The sequence below is a fragment of the Plecotus auritus genome, assembly GCF_963455305.1.
Source record: "Plecotus auritus genome assembly, chromosome: 11".
Lineage (NCBI taxonomy): Eukaryota > Metazoa > Chordata > Mammalia > Chiroptera > Vespertilionidae > Plecotus > Plecotus auritus.
Genome location: NC_137777.1, coordinates 46,009,583 through 46,027,743, shown reverse-complemented (window position 1 = coordinate 46,027,743; position 18,161 = coordinate 46,009,583). Strand labels below are relative to the sequence as shown.

The window sequence follows — 18,161 nt, the reverse complement described above, 5'->3', positions numbered from 1 at the left end:
AAACTTATGTTAAGCTCCATTCTCTGTCATTCTCAATTCCCCCCCCCCCCCCGCCCCACCACCCTCCAGAGCCTTCTCCTTAGGAAGAGTTCATGTATGTACATCTTGGGAAAAAGAAAAAAACATGTTCATACTAGAGAGCAGAAGGACACCTATACTGCATTCATTACGGTACTAATTAGACCTTTGTGCTTCCTGATGTTGATTTCAAGCCCTACTACATTAACTCAGTGTTACTTACGTGGCCCTGGATTGAGTGTTTCTGGGAGGGACTGACCCACAGTAACAAAGAAGGGACAGCCCCCATCATTAATTAGTTAATGATTTTTACTTTGTGAATTAATGAGATCATTTTGATTAATAAAGATGTGTCTGCATTATACACAGAATAGGAAGTTGATATTTGATAGATTTGGATATGGCAGAATAGAGATAATGTTCTTATGTGTTGATCACAATAAATGTTTTCCCCTCGGAGTTCTCCTACTCAGAAGATCTGGAGTTTATTCACGTGATCACAAATTAAATATTAACCACCTTTGTCATTTTTGTTCAGAAATAATTTAGAGCAGACCCTTTTCTATGCATACTTTACAATCACGATCACTTACTCGATTCTGATGTCCCCATTCAAAAACGAGGGCTGAAATCAAGTTTTTGAAATGGAATTTCGCTAAATAGTGCTTCTGCATTCTCTTCAACAGCTTTACAGTCTCATTCCTGTTAGTCTGCAATTCACTCTGACCTGAGTTTTATGAGGAAGTTTACTGTTTCTTCTTTCATTAGCAGCGTGCACAAAAGGGTCCTGCTTCTCCTCCCACTGCACAAAGTGCTTGCACAGGGCCGAGGCGACTCCCCCAGAATCTCCATGACCTCTAGCAAGCCCCTGGCACTGCGCTACACACAACTCTAGAAAGTCTAGACCAGGTGCAAAGTTAGGGAGCGGACATACTGGGTATTATTATTCACCAGGCAAAATAAACTAGGATGTTGACTGACTAAATGGCAGGGTGAATGACGGTTTTCTGTGTCATTCATGAAGATACTTGTATTTAAGATTTATTTTTTCCTTTCAAGTTTGAGGTTTGGGGCTTAAAACCCCTTTTCCGACAGGAAAAAGCTGAGCCAGTGTGGCTGGTTCTTCCACAGGAAGCAGGAGGGCCTCTGGCAGACTGTGCAGTCCTGTAGACCCAGCCCAGAGAGGAGGGAGGGGAGGGGGAGCATCTTCCAATCCCCCCACTTAAGCAGTACCTTGATCTTTTACTTTTAAAAATTTAACCATTTTTGCAAGCATAATATGCCAACAAAATTTCTGCTGGCAGCACGATCTATAATAATAAAAGGGTAATATGCTAATTAGACCGGACATCTTCCGGACGTCATTCCGGATGTCCTTCCTGACGAAGCTGGGCTGGAGGGAAGCCAGCCCGGGTCCCGGGTGTCTGCGGGCAGCTGGAGGAGGGAAGCCTGGGTCCCGGGTGCCGGAGGGAAGCTGGTGCCAGAAGCTGGGGAAAGGAAGGCCTATACTTGCATACATTTTCGTGCATCGGGCCTCTAGTTTCTATACAAAATTCTATAAAATACTGTGTGAGAGAAATTAAAGGGGGGTACATTTTATTTTCTTCTAAAACTAGGTATTTGTGAATGTATATGGGCTTATCATATGCTAACAAAAATACAGTATTTTTATCTTTATTATTATAAAAATTTCACAGCTGTCATTCTTATTTTATTGTTAGGAATACAAGTTCAAGTAAAAAAAGTATTCAGATGATTGACTAATTAATTAAATTAAAAAGAGTCACTTTAAACTTGATTTTATAATTGCATTTAACCTGCATTGTCAAGATGCTGTTCTTATTCAACTACATTTAATTTTTGGCAACTCCAGTCTGTAATAGGTCCACTAAGATGCTGTCATCAACATAATTTGCCAGTGATGTTTTGTGGGATGTCCTGCTCTCCCGGTCCCTGTGGACTGTGTTATGACGGAGCACAGTAGCATTTGCACAGTCCTCAGTAAGGCTATAGATCTCCCCTCTTTTTCTTAAGATTGGAGTGTTAACTGCTCCTGGCTCTGCTCTCTGACAGTGATGGGAAAGAACGTATTTGTCCTGTTAGTGACTACAAAACACATACTCGAGTCTGTTAATCTGCTGAAGTAAACATCACGTATTTTGGTCTAGCAGAAAGGACTATTATTCGTTTGAGTTTGTGGCAGTCCATTGTTAATCACCAGGATCAATCTCATTGGGGTCCACACTTGTAAATTTAAGGGAAAAGTGATAGGGACCACCCACCAAGCATTTTCTAAGTTTTAAGGGTGGCACTAACCTTTGCCATTCCTTCTAGAATATAATGCTGTAGATTGACTATTTGGTGCTGGGAAGGGAGAAGTTTTAGAGGGTCCCACTTAGGGTTCCTACTTTATTAGCCAAGAAGCCAGTGTGTGTGTGTGTGTGTGTGTATTTATTTATTTATTTTATTGTTTTTATTTTTTTTTGCATTTCCCTGGAGATAAAAGAGCCTGAGCACCTCATCATTTGTGTATCAGATCTTTTGTGATGTGCCTGCCCATGGCTTTTGCTACTTTTAAAATTGATTGTCATTTTCTTAATTATCTGGAAGATTTTTAAAGTATTCTGTACATATGAGTTAGAAGAAACTTTTCCCACTCGGTAGCTTACTTTTTTACTCTTACTGGTCTTTAAAATACTGTTTTGAAGGGTATAATGGGAGGAAGTACATATCCTAAGAGTAGAGCTCAATGAATCTTCACAATGTAAACATGCTGTGTCAACAGATCAAGAATCAGAATATCGATAGGAAGCTACTGCTTACTGGTATCATTTGGTGAATGAAAGTTTTTAATTTTAAGCCATTCTAATTAGTCATTTCCTTGAAATTAGTGCTTTTTGTAATCTTCGCTAAGGTCATGAGGATATTGTTGCACATTTTTTTTTAGCAGCTTTAAATCCATACTTTTTTCTGGAATTATTTCTTGTATCTGCTATACAGTAGAAGTCAAGACTTTTTTCAGATAGATATCCCATTGACATGGCGCTATTCATTAAAGTAACAGCCCCTTCCCAAATGACACCTTTGTCATAAATTGACTACATATGTGTGAGGCTATTTCTGGACCCAATAGATGGAGCATCTATCTCTTCGGTCTTATTGGTCTATTTGTTGATGCGTGCCCCAATAACACCCTATCTTAAGTGCTACAGATTTATGACAAACTTTGACATCCAAGACTATAAGTCTTTCAACTTCATTCTTGTTCTTCTTTGAGATGATCTTTACTATTTGTGGGGCTTTTCATTTTCATACAAATTTTAGAATTAACTTGTTAATTTCTAAAAAAAAATTCTTCTTGAGATTTTTTCTGGGGACTGTATTAAATCTAAAAGATAAGTTTAGGGAAAATTCAAATTGTACAATACTGGGTCTTTTATTCCATGAATATTTTATATTTCTCTATTTGTCTTTAATTTTCTCAAAATGTTATTTGTTTTGTATTCACTTTATACATATTTTGTTATATTTATTCCTAGGTATTTATTTCTATATAGTATAAATGGTTATATTTTTTAAATTATTATTTCTAATTATTTATTGCTTCTTTATAGAAATGCAAATAATTTTCTAAAGTGACCTTACTAAATTCACCTCCTTTTTTTAAAAAAAAAAATATTTTATTGACTTTTTACAGAGAGGAAGGGAGAGGGATAGAGGGTTAGAAACATCGATGAGAGAGAAACATCAATCAGCTGCCTCCTGCACACCCCCTACTGGGGATGTGCCCGCAACCAAGGTACATGCCCTTGACTGGAATCGAACTTGGGACCCTTCAGTCCGCAGGCTGATGCTCTATCCACTGAGCCAAACAGGTTAGGGCAATTCACCTCCTTATTTTAGTGTTTTATCTATAGATTCTTTTGGGTTTTCCTCAAACATAATCATGCCTCTGAAAAAATAATAGTTTAAGTTTTTCTTTTTCTATCACTATATACCATTTTCTTTTCTTTTTAATTCAAATTTATACTTTCTGGTACCTCCCCACGAGTCTGTAGTATTCTGCCTAGATAAAAGGAATCAGAAGAAATACCCACTATGAAATTTCCATGGAAATACTGGAGCATGCAAATCATTTCTTTGGACTCAGGGATTAGTAATTTCCAAATCATTTTTGTCATATTCTTTTGGGGAAATGTTCGTCAGAATATATCTATTGCTGAAGCTACATTTTAAAATATGTTACATATTTTCTGGTAACTTGCATTGAGAATTGATTACTGTGGAAAATAAACTAGGAAACTGTTCTGGAGTCCAGAGCTTAATGGACAAATGTTGGGGGTTACAGTTCCCTAATTTGTTGTACTCTTTTCTGAAATCTGAAAAGTTAATGAATTTGATTTCTAAATATATTTCCAGCGCTGACTTTTTCATTCATGTTATCTAATTATTGTTTTCCTCAGTCATTTATTAAATAAAAATTCAGTCATATGTTGTCATCAGAGGGAATATGATTTCAAATTAGAATTTGAGTTTCTAAATGGAAGCATTTATTAAATATGTAACCAAACACTTCCTTTGGGTAAAAATGCAGATATGTTAAAGATATTTTAATAAAATCGAAACCATAGATTTGAAATATGGCATTGAAAGGTATTCGGTGCGTTGATAAAGTTCCCTGGAGGACTCTGGATGTTTAAAGCAACAGTTTGATTGAATAGAACAATAAATGCAGGGGTATTTTTTCTCTTTCTTTCTCATCTACTAGAAAAATATAGATAATAGAGCTCATTTATTTCCTTAACATTTCAGAGCTCTGCAGATGGGAAAACACAACCCAGTGGAAATTATTTCTGGCAACCTTGAGAAGATATGTTAGCATTTTGTGGCATTTCTTTCAGTGACATGTAAAGCATGGCTTTCCCTCATTGCAGTGTCACAGTGAAGTGTCACAATAAAGCCAAAATAGTGTGCCCTCGGGGAAAACTAGGGAAAGGGACCATTTTCCATGCGCACACAAAGGGTAATATTGATTATAAAGCCTTTTCATTTTAACTCCAAATGCTGTTGGGGGCCATGGCTACTTTGCAATGGAGAAGTGCACAGAGTGTGAGATTTAAAGCAAATGTTATGTATAAATCTAATGTGATTTATGTAAATATAAATTATATGTTAAAAGAGGAAAGTGCCTTTATGGACAGGCAAGCATGCGTAAGTCCGCAGTGTGTCGGAGAGAGCGTTTGCGTTGGTGCAGAGTGGGGACATCAGCCTGATGTTGATGGAGTCCAAAGACCACTGATCTGGGAGTCAGACCAGCTCTAATTTGTCCTATTTTGGTTCTGACCAGCCCAGATGTTACCTTCTACCTACAGCATGTGGTACAAAAATTGTTACCCTTGTTCTATGGATAAGGAATTTGGTTTTCCAAAAGATTCAATTATGTGTTACAGATTACACAGCTAATATTACTTAAGGAGCGTCATACACAGTGTATCAAATACAATAACATTATCTTCAGTGAAATGTGTACTTTTGCTAAAACCTTGTGTTTCCTCTTCGTCCTTGACACAGTTGTTATTTGGATCCAAATACTGATCTTGAGTTTTATTGCCATTAAATGTCACCTCATTAGTTTCATTCCACTGCTCCATCTCTGGACACTTTGGGGGTCTTAATTACATTTCGCAACATGCTTTTCATTGCTGCAAGTCAGTAGCACCCCCAGAGCTCATGGACATCGTAGATATCTGCACCCCAAGCATGGGCAACGCCCGGTGACAGGCAGCTTCCTTCCCGTTAGAGAGGTGGCTGGTGTATCCAGGCACCACTTCACCCAGCTGTCACATGTACACGGAAATCACCCAAGTGATTTGGCAACAGGCAGGAGGGAGCCTGAGCCTTGGGGCCCGAAGACTGGGATTTAAATATCAGCACACCAATTGCTGGATATGCGATTTGGGGAATGTAATTTGTCTTTATAAGTACATGTAGGTAACAATGTTAACAAGACCAAGTTTGTAAGGGTCTTACAGGTAGTAGATGTCTAGTCCCATTCATCACCCCAACCATCAAAGAAAAACAACATTTTCCCGACTGACCAATTCTTTTTAATCATCCCGACCACCGCGTGTCTCCTTGATCAGTGTTTCCAGTACTGACATGTCTTCATCTTCATAAACTTTCTCAGCCTCTTTCCATTGTTATGCTTAAACTGGTTTTAAGAATCCACTTTTTCCCCCCCTGCTTTAATATCTGAGTGACATTTTTTAGGACTCTTTCATTTTCTATAAAGCTTCTTAGGTTGAGATAATGGTTCAGTGGTCTTGTATTTCTTCTGAGCACCTTTGATGGAAATTCACTTGATGTAGGAGACTTTCGTTTAGGGAACTTCTTGAACTCTTTCTTTTTTTTTTACTTTAACTAGGAAATTTATTCCCTTTGATATGTTTTTTTTCTGTCCCTCCTTCTTTAAAGGTCAATCTCCTTGACAAAGCAAGCAAGGGGCAGGGTAGTTCGGTGTCTCTGGGCTTGGTCTCATTCTATCATAACCACATTTGTAGGCTGTTTCCTTTGACAAATTGGCAGGTCCCGGCCCGTAAGTTTCTGTTTGCTGCAGTCTTCTTATAAAGCACTTGTTTGCTCTCTGGTTATATTCTCTTTTGCCCCATCTTCTGTACAAGGTCAATTTAAATCTGGCTCCTAAGGGAAATTTTACACAAGCGCATTAGCTTATTTAGGCACTCCACCCTTCTCTTCCTCAGAATAACTTTAAATTCTCCTATTTTAATCTATTTTTGAGAGATTTATAACCCTCTTAAGTGATCTCTCCTTCCAGAATCTTTTTCCCCCCATAGAAGAAATAGTATTTTTTCTTCTGGCATTTTTTTTTTAAATCTACTCGTTGGAATCCAAGGATTCATGTATAACTATAATCAAGTAATCCTCATGAATGGGCCAACATCTTTGCATTGATGTTTCTGAGAGAACAGCTTAAGGCCTTTGTCTATTTAGTAATATTATTAATAGCTCTTTAGTGATGGAGTAAGGAATAACATATTACTTTGAGACTCACTATTGCCTAAACCCTCTGGTCTTCTTGTATCTTGCCAAGAAAATGCTTGTCTTAACTTCAATGCATAGAGTGATCTACATTAAATCTGAGTGAGCTGTATGTAGGAAATCTACTTGAAAGGGCCACCCTCAGGAGCATTTTCAAATAAAACGATGTGAGAACAGGAGTAAGAATAAATTGTTGTCCATTTTTGTGAAATCCAATCTTATTTTTCCTCCTTTTATGTGTTTGTTCTGTGTGCTAAAAGGGTGAGAATAAAAAATAGAATGCCACATAGCATCTTTTTACTTTTCTGGGGGTGGGGGGTCTTCTGGAGATGGGCTAATTAAATGCTCATAATGTCCCTTCCTTTCATTCTCCTTTCTTTCAAGTCAAAGCTCAGGTTGTGGCATCTCAAGTTTGATTTGCAACTGTGGCAGAGATAAGCAGTTTGGGTAGCAAACAACTATTGAAAAACCTTGCAACTTATCCATATTGGACATGTGGTTTTTGTGTGTTTTTTTTTTGTATCCAGTGGTAATTTTTCACATTAGCTGTTTCTTAGGATTAGCAAACCAGTGCAAATCTTGTTTCATCCTTCCCTGGGTATTTAGTGTAGTGCCAAGCAAAGCACAGATTAACATATACTTACTCAGGATTAAGGATGATTTTTAAAGAACTCTTTTGATAGGCAGTAAAACAGAATCCGCAATCGATTCAGTGGATGGGCTGTTTTCTTTCATGCCAACAACAAACCCTAAACTTTAGGGTTTGCCCCAAACAAACCCTAAACTTTCAGTCCCAACTTCCCACAGACTTGGAGTCATACTCATGAACGTAAAAAGGCAAATAGCAGTAAACTATTTTACCATGTTCTTCATTTGCCTCAATCAATACAGTGTGGCATATGATTGCTCCATGGCAAAGAAGAGGAGAGCTGAAGAGCAGGCCTCGGGTGTCCCTGTCAATAAGAGAAAGTCCCTGCTGATGAAGCCCAGACATTACAGCCCAAACATGAACGGCCAGGAGGGGCTTGATACTAGGACGGAGGCGGAGGAGGACAACGGCCTGCTGGGGACCAACGCTCACCTGACCACAGGTAGCAAGGAGGGGCCCAAACTCTGTATTTGCTCTCAGGCACCGAAGACTCAGTCTTAGCTTCTGTAGAACACATACAGCTTGTGTGTTTGAATTTGGAAGCCAAATTAAATATTTATTTCACGTAGAATCCATTTGTTGAGGGCTGATTTTTATCTGTGACTGTGGGATGTCTAAAGATAAGCATTGGGGAGGCCTTGCCTTGAGTTCATTTTCAAAATTCAGGATTGACTGTGCCTCTTTTTGAAGAATAGAAAAGATACTAAGCCTGAAAGCTGATGAATACCTTAACTCCCAAATAGGGTAGATGTCTAATGCCTAAAAGAACCTTTCAAATAAAAGGACAAATTTAATCTTGAGGATATTTAAGATATGATATACATGAATAAAACATATTTTTGTTTTGTAAATATATATATAGTATTATTTAGCCCTCAAAATATAATTGGTGATAACAACATGAACCAATGCAGGTGGAATGCAACTTTAATATTTTCAACATTAAAAAAAAATAAGTATTTATAGCAACGGACTGCAGAAGGACATAAAGTTGGCTGTCTAGCATTTCCATCTAGAAAAATGATATAGAAAATTTATTACTGTGCCCAGTATTTCCAAACTATTTCCAAACTAAAATCATTTTAATTTACCTATAAGCACACATTATGTTTCATGAATTCAATTCTTCACTCATTAAATGCTGTTTGCATTACAAGTTATATGTAGTTACAATTTCAGAATTTTAGGATGTTTGTCCCCAGTTCACAGTTACTCCCAGTGGTCCCTGGTAGTCACAGTGCCTGCAGGAGTCAGAATACCACCAACCACATTGTGCATGAGGCTGAAGTTAAAGGACACGCAAAATATCTCAAAAATTATATTTAAAAAAATCTAAAGCTTGACTTATTAGAAAATGAAATTAGGTGTTCTAAATAAAATACACATGTTTTTTTCTGAATGTGACTTTATAGGAATCAAAATATACCAAATGAATTGTTATTTGAAAAAAAAGTATCATATATAATAAAGAGCTAATATGCTAATTAGACCGAACAGTGGAATGACCTTCTGGACGTCCTTCCGGATGAAGCCAGGGCTGAATTTCGTGCATCAGGCCTCTAGTATATTATACAAACCAAAGGCAACGAGAGTGTTAGATCATAAATATCTATTATGTGTAGAAATATAGTAATAGCAATAGGTGTCAACAGAAAAGATGTAAAAGCATATGAAAGATGAGTGTGCACAAATCTCAGATCATAATCAATAGATCTCCAGTAATCTTGGCTTACAAGTAGTTTGAGATTCTGTAGTTAAAAAAATTTATATTCTGATTTGATGATGTTTAAGTAAATTTTCTGACTTTCCTATATTCAACATATGGCTTAAAGCCTCATGACCCATCTGTAAATTATCATCATCTTTGACTTTTTTTTTTGTTTGTTTCCTTGAGTTGGTTAGATTTTTGTTGATTCATGAAAATTGCAGATAGAATCTAGAAAGTCCTTGAATCAGTGTGGCTGGACTTGGACTGTATCTGCCCACTGATGGTGTAACCATTGTAGATGCTTAGTATTTACCAAGAAAATATATTGTCAAAATGTACTCAGTTAAAATTTCAGTTATAAGTGTTGATGGACATCTATTTGCAGGTTCACAAATGCTACCTATTTTTTATATTTAGTACTAGAATCATGACTAATAACAATGAATATGCTGAAATTCCAGAAGTAGTGGCCATTATTGTTGAATTTTTAATATATTCTTTTTTTTTAGTAGAAAATTTTTTTAAAAATTTCTTTATTGATTAAGGTACTACATATGTGTTCTTATCCCCCCATTTTCCCTCAACCCCCCCTTGCATGCCCTCACCCCCTGTTGTCTGTGTCCATTAATATTCTTGGCAAATAAGTTATATCACTTAACCAACCCAACAATGACATGTGTATGATTATGGACGGAATTTTACAGACATGATGATTAAGGACCAAGGAGACTTAATGCTTAAGGTAATGCAGCTTGTCAGTGTTGAAAGGACATAATTAGAAAACAATTGAAGAATAAGCAAAATAACCTGCTAGCCATGCTTCCGCATCTAATTCTCCCCAAGCTCTGACCACCTTCAGAAAGCAGACTGCGCACAGTTTCTGCAACATTAGATCAACATTTCCAGAAATGACAGGTCACAGATGCTCCTATCTCTGGTCAAAAGAGCAAAACTCTTAAAGTTTTCTTCAGTCCTTTGAGCAAGTTATCCCCACCCTCAGACGGAAGGAGAGCTAAGTTGGTCCCCAGGCCCAGTGTAAGGGCTTCTCATCTCTCGTCTCCTTTGCTGCTGGTACGCCAAGGTTTTTACCTGGCCAGGTGTGCGCCTCGTTGTGACTTCAGGGGGCAGTTCAGGTGCTGAAGAGCGGGGGAAGTGCTCCCCGAAGTTCAGATAATGAGCTTGCATCCATTTAATGGCAAAACTACACCCGGTACCCCGCATGTGGTAAGCAAGCTCCACCTCACTTACGTGGAGGGCCCCATGTAGCCTCTGCCTATATATCACCTAAAATAGTATCCAGTGAAGGGGAAGAGAGCCATCCTTACTGACACCTGTGGGGTGTCGCCTGCTTTCCACACGCTCCTCCGTGATGCTTACAGGTGCCTCACTGTGTGAGTGAGGACGCCAGGATCAGAAAGGTTAGAAACCTGTCAGAGTTGGAACAGAGATACACGCCGGGCCCATCATCAAACCTAGGTTCCTCTGACATTAAAGGCAGAAATCTTCTCGTTATTTCAGTGGCAAGAGCACAAAATAAGACCCTAGGCCACCCTGGGAAATAGAAACACACTAGCATGAAGAAGCAGGCAGCCCGTGACAAAGCTAGGAGAAACAAGGGTCTCGTCACAGATCTGTCAGGTTCAAAGGCGCACTAAACCCCCCCCCCCCCCCCCTTATAATGACAGTGAAAGCCAGGGAGAGAGGGATTTGCGGAAAGTTGGATTGCAGGTTTTCAGGCCATCCCTGGAAACCTGTGTGTGCCACGCGCACAGGCATGGCTGTCGGCAGGACTCCTCTCTTTCTGAGGAATAATTAATTAATATTTTCTCTTAGCATATAACAAACAGTTGAACCAAGCAATTATGTAAACTGGAAATGACCCAAAATGCTAGCGGTTGGCAGCAGCACAGTGAAGTGCATTGTCGTGCACATGTGCATTTTTGTCACTCCCGCCTCTCTGGTGATCTGCACTTAATAGGAATATTTTAAACTATGTAGCTAAGCAACAGAGGTAATTGTTGCTTTCTAGAGCTTTTGTTAGCACTCTACCACAGCCCAAATATGCATAATTAGGTATAATGTCTATAAATCATTATTGTACACATGTGGGTAGTTAAGTGGAGTGAGAGAATAGTTCAATGAATTGAGCATATTCACTGAAAATGCTTTTTATTTGTTTTCTGTAGTTCATAATACTTTAAAATTATCATAACCCTTTACACTTTCTCTTAATCACCAACTGTGATATGGAGAAAAACTTCATTTGCATTTTAGACTATGTTTAATATATTATTTAAACCTGGAGTTCCTCTGATAGGAATTCAGGAGAGGATAGACCATCCTATCAAACATTATGTGCTTGTTTATCCAGCCTCTTTCCTAGGAAGTAAAATGTTAAATTTTTCAGTTTATGTTGAATAGATCCCAACAAAGGACTGCACCCTATAATCAGCATTATTTAAAGGGGCTAGTGTTGTGACTAAATTCTTCCCTTCATCCAAAAATGCTTTTAGTTACTATGGCAATATTTACTTGATCCTGGCAGTCCAGTGTTGATTTAGGGAGATAATTACCAGAAAGGAAGATGATGGAGATGTATTTTTGAGTGTCCTTGTCAGAGACAATGTTTATAAAAAAAAATTAAATGAGACAAAAAAAGGCTCATTGTTTCTGCTCAGACACCCTCGCCCACAGCCCTCACACCGGACGGCTGTGCTTTCCTTCCCTCCAAAGATGCCCATTAACACAGAATGCACTTCGCTCGGTGTCTTTAGCAGTCGTTAAGGTAGCTGATTATTGTGTGTTGCCTGTGCCCCATTCCCCTCCTGCCCCTCCTCCTCCCCTCCCTCCTCCTCCTCTTTTTTGTCAGAGTATTCACGCAGTGGTCGGCAAACTCATTAGTCAACAGAGCCAAATATCAACAGTCCAGCGATTGAAATTTCTTTGGAGAGCCACATTTTTTAAACTTAAACTTCTTCTAACGCCACCTCTTCAAAATAGACTCGCCCAGGCCTTGGTATTTTGTGGAAGAGCCACACTCAAGGGGCCAAAGAGCCGCATGTGGCTCGCGAGCTGCCGTTTGCCGACCACGGCACTAAAGGAAGCATTGCTGGATTGTCTGGTCATTTCACAGCCTGATATGTGCTGGGTGCTGTGCTCGCTGGAGTATAGCTTGAGCTGGGCAAGGGTTAGGTCACCACATAATCTGGACCCTTCATTGGTGTGTTTGCACTGGGACACACCACACACACACACACACACACACACACACACACACACACACACACACAGTCCCACGGGCCATTGCTGAGAAGGAAAGGGGGTGACGCTAACAGTTGCCCTGGGACAAGAGGGACCGGTGGACTGTCCTAGGCAGACCAGCACTGCGGTCTGTTCTCAGTCATGGGCTCCGTGACTGTCAAGACTCCAGCTGGTCCTGCACCAAGAACAACCAGTTAACATTCCACATCCTCCAAACATCCCCATCTCTAGTCTCATTTCCTTTTCACATGAATGCACGAAGCACCAGACCAGAGACAGTGTGACTAGGTGAGATGTTATTGGAGCATGCTGATTTCCCCACTTGCTTGTATTTCCTTCCACGTGGAACTTTTGGGTGACAATTATGAAAGTGGTCAGGAAACCTAGAAAGCTTTCAGAACTTGTTTCGTTATCATCATGTAGGTGAATTTCTTATTTTAGCGAAAGTCCCATAAAATCGGAAAGTATGTTTGAAAAACTATGAAGGCAGAAAACTGAAACCAAATAAGCTTTGAAGATATATTGCCATGCTAACGGAGAAATCTGATAACTATTTCCTTTATAATGCATAGCATTATATGTATTTGATTTCCTTTTAGGTGGCTAAGATTTGCAAATATGAGAGGTAAAGTAACAATAATTTCATATTCAGCATTCGGTTACTATTATGTATGGACTTCAGTACCCTAGAAGTTCTTAGTTCTTAATATACTGAAAATTCTTATAGCTCATTTCTTTAAAGTTAATTCTCAGAATATGAAGGTCTACTAAGTTTTGTTTTAAGAAGATATATATTTTCTCCCTAATGCTTTAAAAATTAATAGAGCCTACATTTCACATATTATATATACATGTTTATGTATATATTATGTATATTTGAAGTATTTTTGAAAATATTTCTTAAATAATTTTTAATTATTAAACAAATTTAAATAATTTTCTTAGAATAATTTCCATAAACTATTTTTGTTCTTGTCTTTCAAATATTGGTGTGTGGTGTTTTGTTTTTTTCCATAGAAGAAATCATGACAAAACCTGTGGATGAGAATGTTCATTCAACAGCACAAGAAAATTCTCATGGGAAAGAAGACAGATATGGTTGCTACCAAGAGCTCGTGGTCAAATCTTTAATGCACTTGGGGACGTTTGAAAAAAGTGCATCTGTTCAGACCGCAAATGAAAACTTAAATGACAGTGGCATCCAGTCCCTCAAAGCAGAGAGTGACGACGTAGATGAGTGCTTTATGACTCATTCCGATGATGGAAAAGACAAAATCAGCGACTCCCAGCTGAGATTCTGCCCCTCCGACGACAATGAAAGCAACTCGGAAAGTACAGAGAACGGTTGGGACAGTGGCTCCAACTTCTCAGAAGAAACCAAACCACATGGAGTTCCAAAGTACATGTTAGTGGATAACAGGAAAGACATATTGGACGTTACCGAAATAAAAACTGAAGGTGACAGATTTCTCTCTTGTGAAAATAGGTGTGATTCCGACCTGGAAAGGAGAGACCCGCAGAACGCGCACGCAGAGGCATTGGGTGGCAAAGCGCAGGCCTCCTTCCCCGGGGTCGAGGAAGAGGACCACCAGTGCCTGGCAGTGATGACGGAGGAGTCGGTGGACCTGGAGAAAGCGAAGGGGAACCTAAGTTTGCTGGAGCAGGCCATTGCCCTGCAGGCCGAGCGAGGCTGCGTTTTCCACAACACCTGCAAAGAGCTGGACAGGTTCCTGCTGGAGCACCTCGCAGGGGAAAGGAGACAAACCAAAGTGACTGACGTGGGTGGAAGACAAATCTTTAACAATAAACGTAAGACGTGTTTTTGCATTTACTTTAGAAATAAAATTGCGTTAGGGTTGGAAAGAGAATTAGTTAAGACTTGATTACTTCTTCCAGATAGCTGTTTTGACAACTTACCACAATTTGAAAACTAGTTTATATTTTATATTGTAAAATAGACAATTTATGTTTGTTTCCTTACTCTCTAAATTGTTCTCAGGTCAAGCTTGGTCAGTTGTGTAGTGTTCTGACACACGACAAAAGGATCATTGCCTCTATTTCTTTTAAAGTACTACGTACTTTTAAAAAAGGACTTTATTGCACATTAGAAGTACATTAGTACTTATTGGATTTTAAATCATCGTATTAATCAAGTCAATTCCAGAAATTTATTATTTCTTTCCCACCCTCTTTCTGGGATCATCTGACTGTCTTTAAGCTTCAAAATAGCCCGGCCACTGTGGCTTAGTGGTTGAGGGTCAACCTATGAACCATGAGGTCACGGTTCGATTCCTGGTCAGGGCATATGCCCAGGTTGCGGGCTCCATCCCCAGTGGGGGATGTGCAGGAAGCAGCCGATTAATGATTCTCTCTCATCATTGATGTTTCTATCTCTCTCTCTCCTTCTCCCTTCCTCTGAAATTAATAATAATAATAAAATAATGTTAAACTACTTGTAAGTCAAGCAGGATGATCTATCTGATCCTTCTTAGGATAAAACAGGCTGTTAATGTTTTTATAAGCCTATGCTTTTTACAAGCTTTCTAACTCAGGGTCCACAAAAATCCGGGCCAACCTTGAATGAGAGAGTAAATAAGCTTAAAATTGTTCCTCAGACTTTAGGGAAATTGTGTTTTCTCTCCCATAAAGATAGTCCCCTCCCCCACTCCACCCACAGCCTCGCACAGGGTGGGCCTGATGATGATTTTTACAGTTAAGCGGAGTTTCCCAAATGGTGGTGTGTAAGTGCCTGGAAAGCTTGTGTAAGATGGGTATTTCCAGGATCTCATGAGACTCACTGCTCCAGAACTTGACATTTTTTAAGCAAGTTTGTCAAGTGATTCTTGGACACCCTGAAGGCTGGTAACCATGGAATCAGTGCAAATCAAGGTGGTGGCCCCAAGCTTGTGCTTATTAGAAGATTTAGATGTTTGGTTGCTATTTTTGCATAAATGAATGATATGTTTTGTCATTTTAAGTTCATTTTAGTACTCACCTGCAATCTTGTTAGGCATTGCCTTGCAGCTCAGAGCTGAGAAAGCAATAAGATGATGTCACAACGTAGTGAGGAACAAGATAATGCTATGCAAACATACTGCCAGGATTGGGATGGGACAGAATATTAATGACGTGTGTGTGGTTTGGGACAGGACACTGTATTTAGCTCTGTGTACTCCACTAATATACAACTGTTGGATTTATCTGTGTGTTTGTTTTTTTTGTTTGTTTGATTTTTGTTTTTTAATAAACTACAAGCCAGAAAAAAAGAAATTTACTTCCAATTCCCCCAACTCATGATGTCTATTACATTACATTTCATTCATCCTAAGATAGTTTCCCAGTTCAATATCTCTGAAATCAAAGAATGTGCCATAATTTAATTTTAATAGTTTTTTTCTTTCTTACTAGCACATAAATTATGTTTCATCTTACAATTGATGAAATCTTCCAGCCAATGAAATCCAGCATTTGGAGAAATTTTAATTATTTGTGCTACAGCTTAAAATACTTGATGATCCTTGGGTCAATTTAGTAAATCTTTTAAAACCATTTTTTTTTTTGTTTTCAAAAATTAACAAGGCATTGGAATCTGTGCTTGCAGACTTGGGTCATGTTGGAGATTTACTGAATTATGAATGCTGCTGCATGAGCCAATAGTATATCTTGTTGCGTGGAGCGTTGTCCTGCCTTGGGGTGTAAAAAGCCTATGCAAGGGAGATCCAGACCAGATTAGCATATAACAGAGAGGGAAAAAGAAGTGGAATTCAGGGAAATTGTAGGTTTGGTCCAGAGAATGCCTACAGAGTCCAAATTAAGTATTAACTTTCCTGTTCCTCTTTTTCAGATTTGGGAGCCAGCAGAGTTAGAGGTTTTTTTTTTCTCTGGTGTAAATTTCATGCTTCTAAGTCAACACTTTTCCCAAATGATAGCTACGCTTCTCCAAATATCATCCTCATTTTCTATAGACTGTGGGCATGTGACAGCTGTTAAGGGGAGAACAGTAGAATTTTAAAATATCATTTTACCCAAGACTTCAGATGAGTCAGCAATTCTAAAATAAAGTTTGACTACCCTGTTGCCACTAAGCATCCAATGAAACTTTAAGTCGAAATACAAGTAGAGTCATCGTATAATGCATGATTCAGCCTCGTAGAGTGAAGGGGAGTGATATGAACAACTGCACAGGTATATCAGGTGTGAATTAGGACAGTCCCAGACAAACCAGGATGTAAAGTCACCAGGGGATAAGGTCATTATGCAGCATTTCACACCAAAAATAGAGGCGCCAGGCCTGAGATCACAGGAGCTCTGGCTTCTCAGCCCGCACACACGGGTTCTGCCCTATAGAGCATTTCATTAGCATCTCGTTTCACCCACAGAAAAGAGCTTGCAGACAAAGGTGCGCGATGGATGTCAGGGGACCGCACCTGGTCAGGAGCCAGCCTGCCTTATCTCCCACACCCTCTCTGGCTTCCTGTACACGGAGAGTGTGGCAAAGAGGAGGCACACTCGACGCCAAACCTTTCAGTGTGGTTTAGAAATGTGGCCTCACCTGGGTGAGATCCAAGAGAGGAAAGGCACCGAATGACCCATTGTTTCTCCTTTTCTCTAATTCACTCTCCTGTGCTGTCAACCCTCCGAGTTTCGCTATCAGCAAACTTCAAGGAATTTGACGAGCGGTCTACTGGAGAGTACATGCCCAACTCGGACTGAAAATGGGCAACATTTTGGATTTAATAAAATCCATCGCCATAAAAATCATAGAACACGGCAAAGCTCTTAATAGGACCCTTTTGTCTCACACAGAAAAGTGTATATTCTCCACATGATGGCATTTAAACCCTGTCTCTCTTTAAGCAAAATGCCTGTGCCCCAAGGCATCCCTGTCTTTCCTCTGTTCATTTCTCACTTAACGTGGAGCTTTCTTTGGGCTCCCCTACCCCCAGCCCCTGAGTGACAACTTGAAGGATCCTTGGCTCCTCCCCCTTTGCTGAAACCATGCCCCCCAAATAATTGCATGACATACAACCTGCTGTGCCCATCTGCCCAGGACCGCCTGTACTCCAGCAACTGGGGTGGCATGCTATCACAGAGGCACTGCTCTCACTGTCTTCTGCCCTGGACACGGCTGTCACATCCCGCGACTCTGCCCTCCTCCCCGGGACATGCTTGGAGCGGCAGCGTATGTGCCCTCCGCATCCGCCAGGCAGGACTCTGCCCCCCACAGCCCCGCACCCCCATCCCATCGCCGGCAGCTTATTTATTTTCATTATTATCTTTCATTCCATGCACTAGTGAGGGGAGCTGTTTGGGCTATAAGAATGCATTCGTGTTTGAAGGTCATCTGCCATCTCAACCATGAATATGAAAATTCTATAGAAGGCCTCTCTGTTGGTTCTAACCTCCTTAGAGGTCCTGTTAGTTCTCATTCATTTTATATATTTAGCTAAGCCTTTAGCTAAGCCT

General features: G+C 39.6%; 1 protein-coding gene across 6 annotated transcripts in view; it reads left to right on the top strand.

The window, feature by feature from the left end:
* Positions 1-18,161, top strand: part of ST18 (ST18 C2H2C-type zinc finger transcription factor) — an 88,116-nt gene that overhangs the window by 20,478 nt on the left and 49,477 nt on the right. For 3 of the 6 annotated variants that reach the window (XR_013959287.1, XM_080646204.1, XM_080646201.1), the window contains exons 5-6: positions 7,969-8,168; positions 13,713-14,504. Coding sequence is in view for 5 of the 6 variants with exons in the window: in XM_080646204.1 (XP_080502330.1) it covers positions 7,969-8,168; positions 13,713-14,504 (992 nt within the window). In the remaining variant the exon portion in view is untranslated. The remainder of the gene's footprint in view (positions 1-7,968; positions 8,169-13,712; positions 14,505-18,161) is intronic. The other 3 variants (XM_080646205.1, XM_080646203.1, XM_080646202.1) reach the window with 2 other exon arrangements.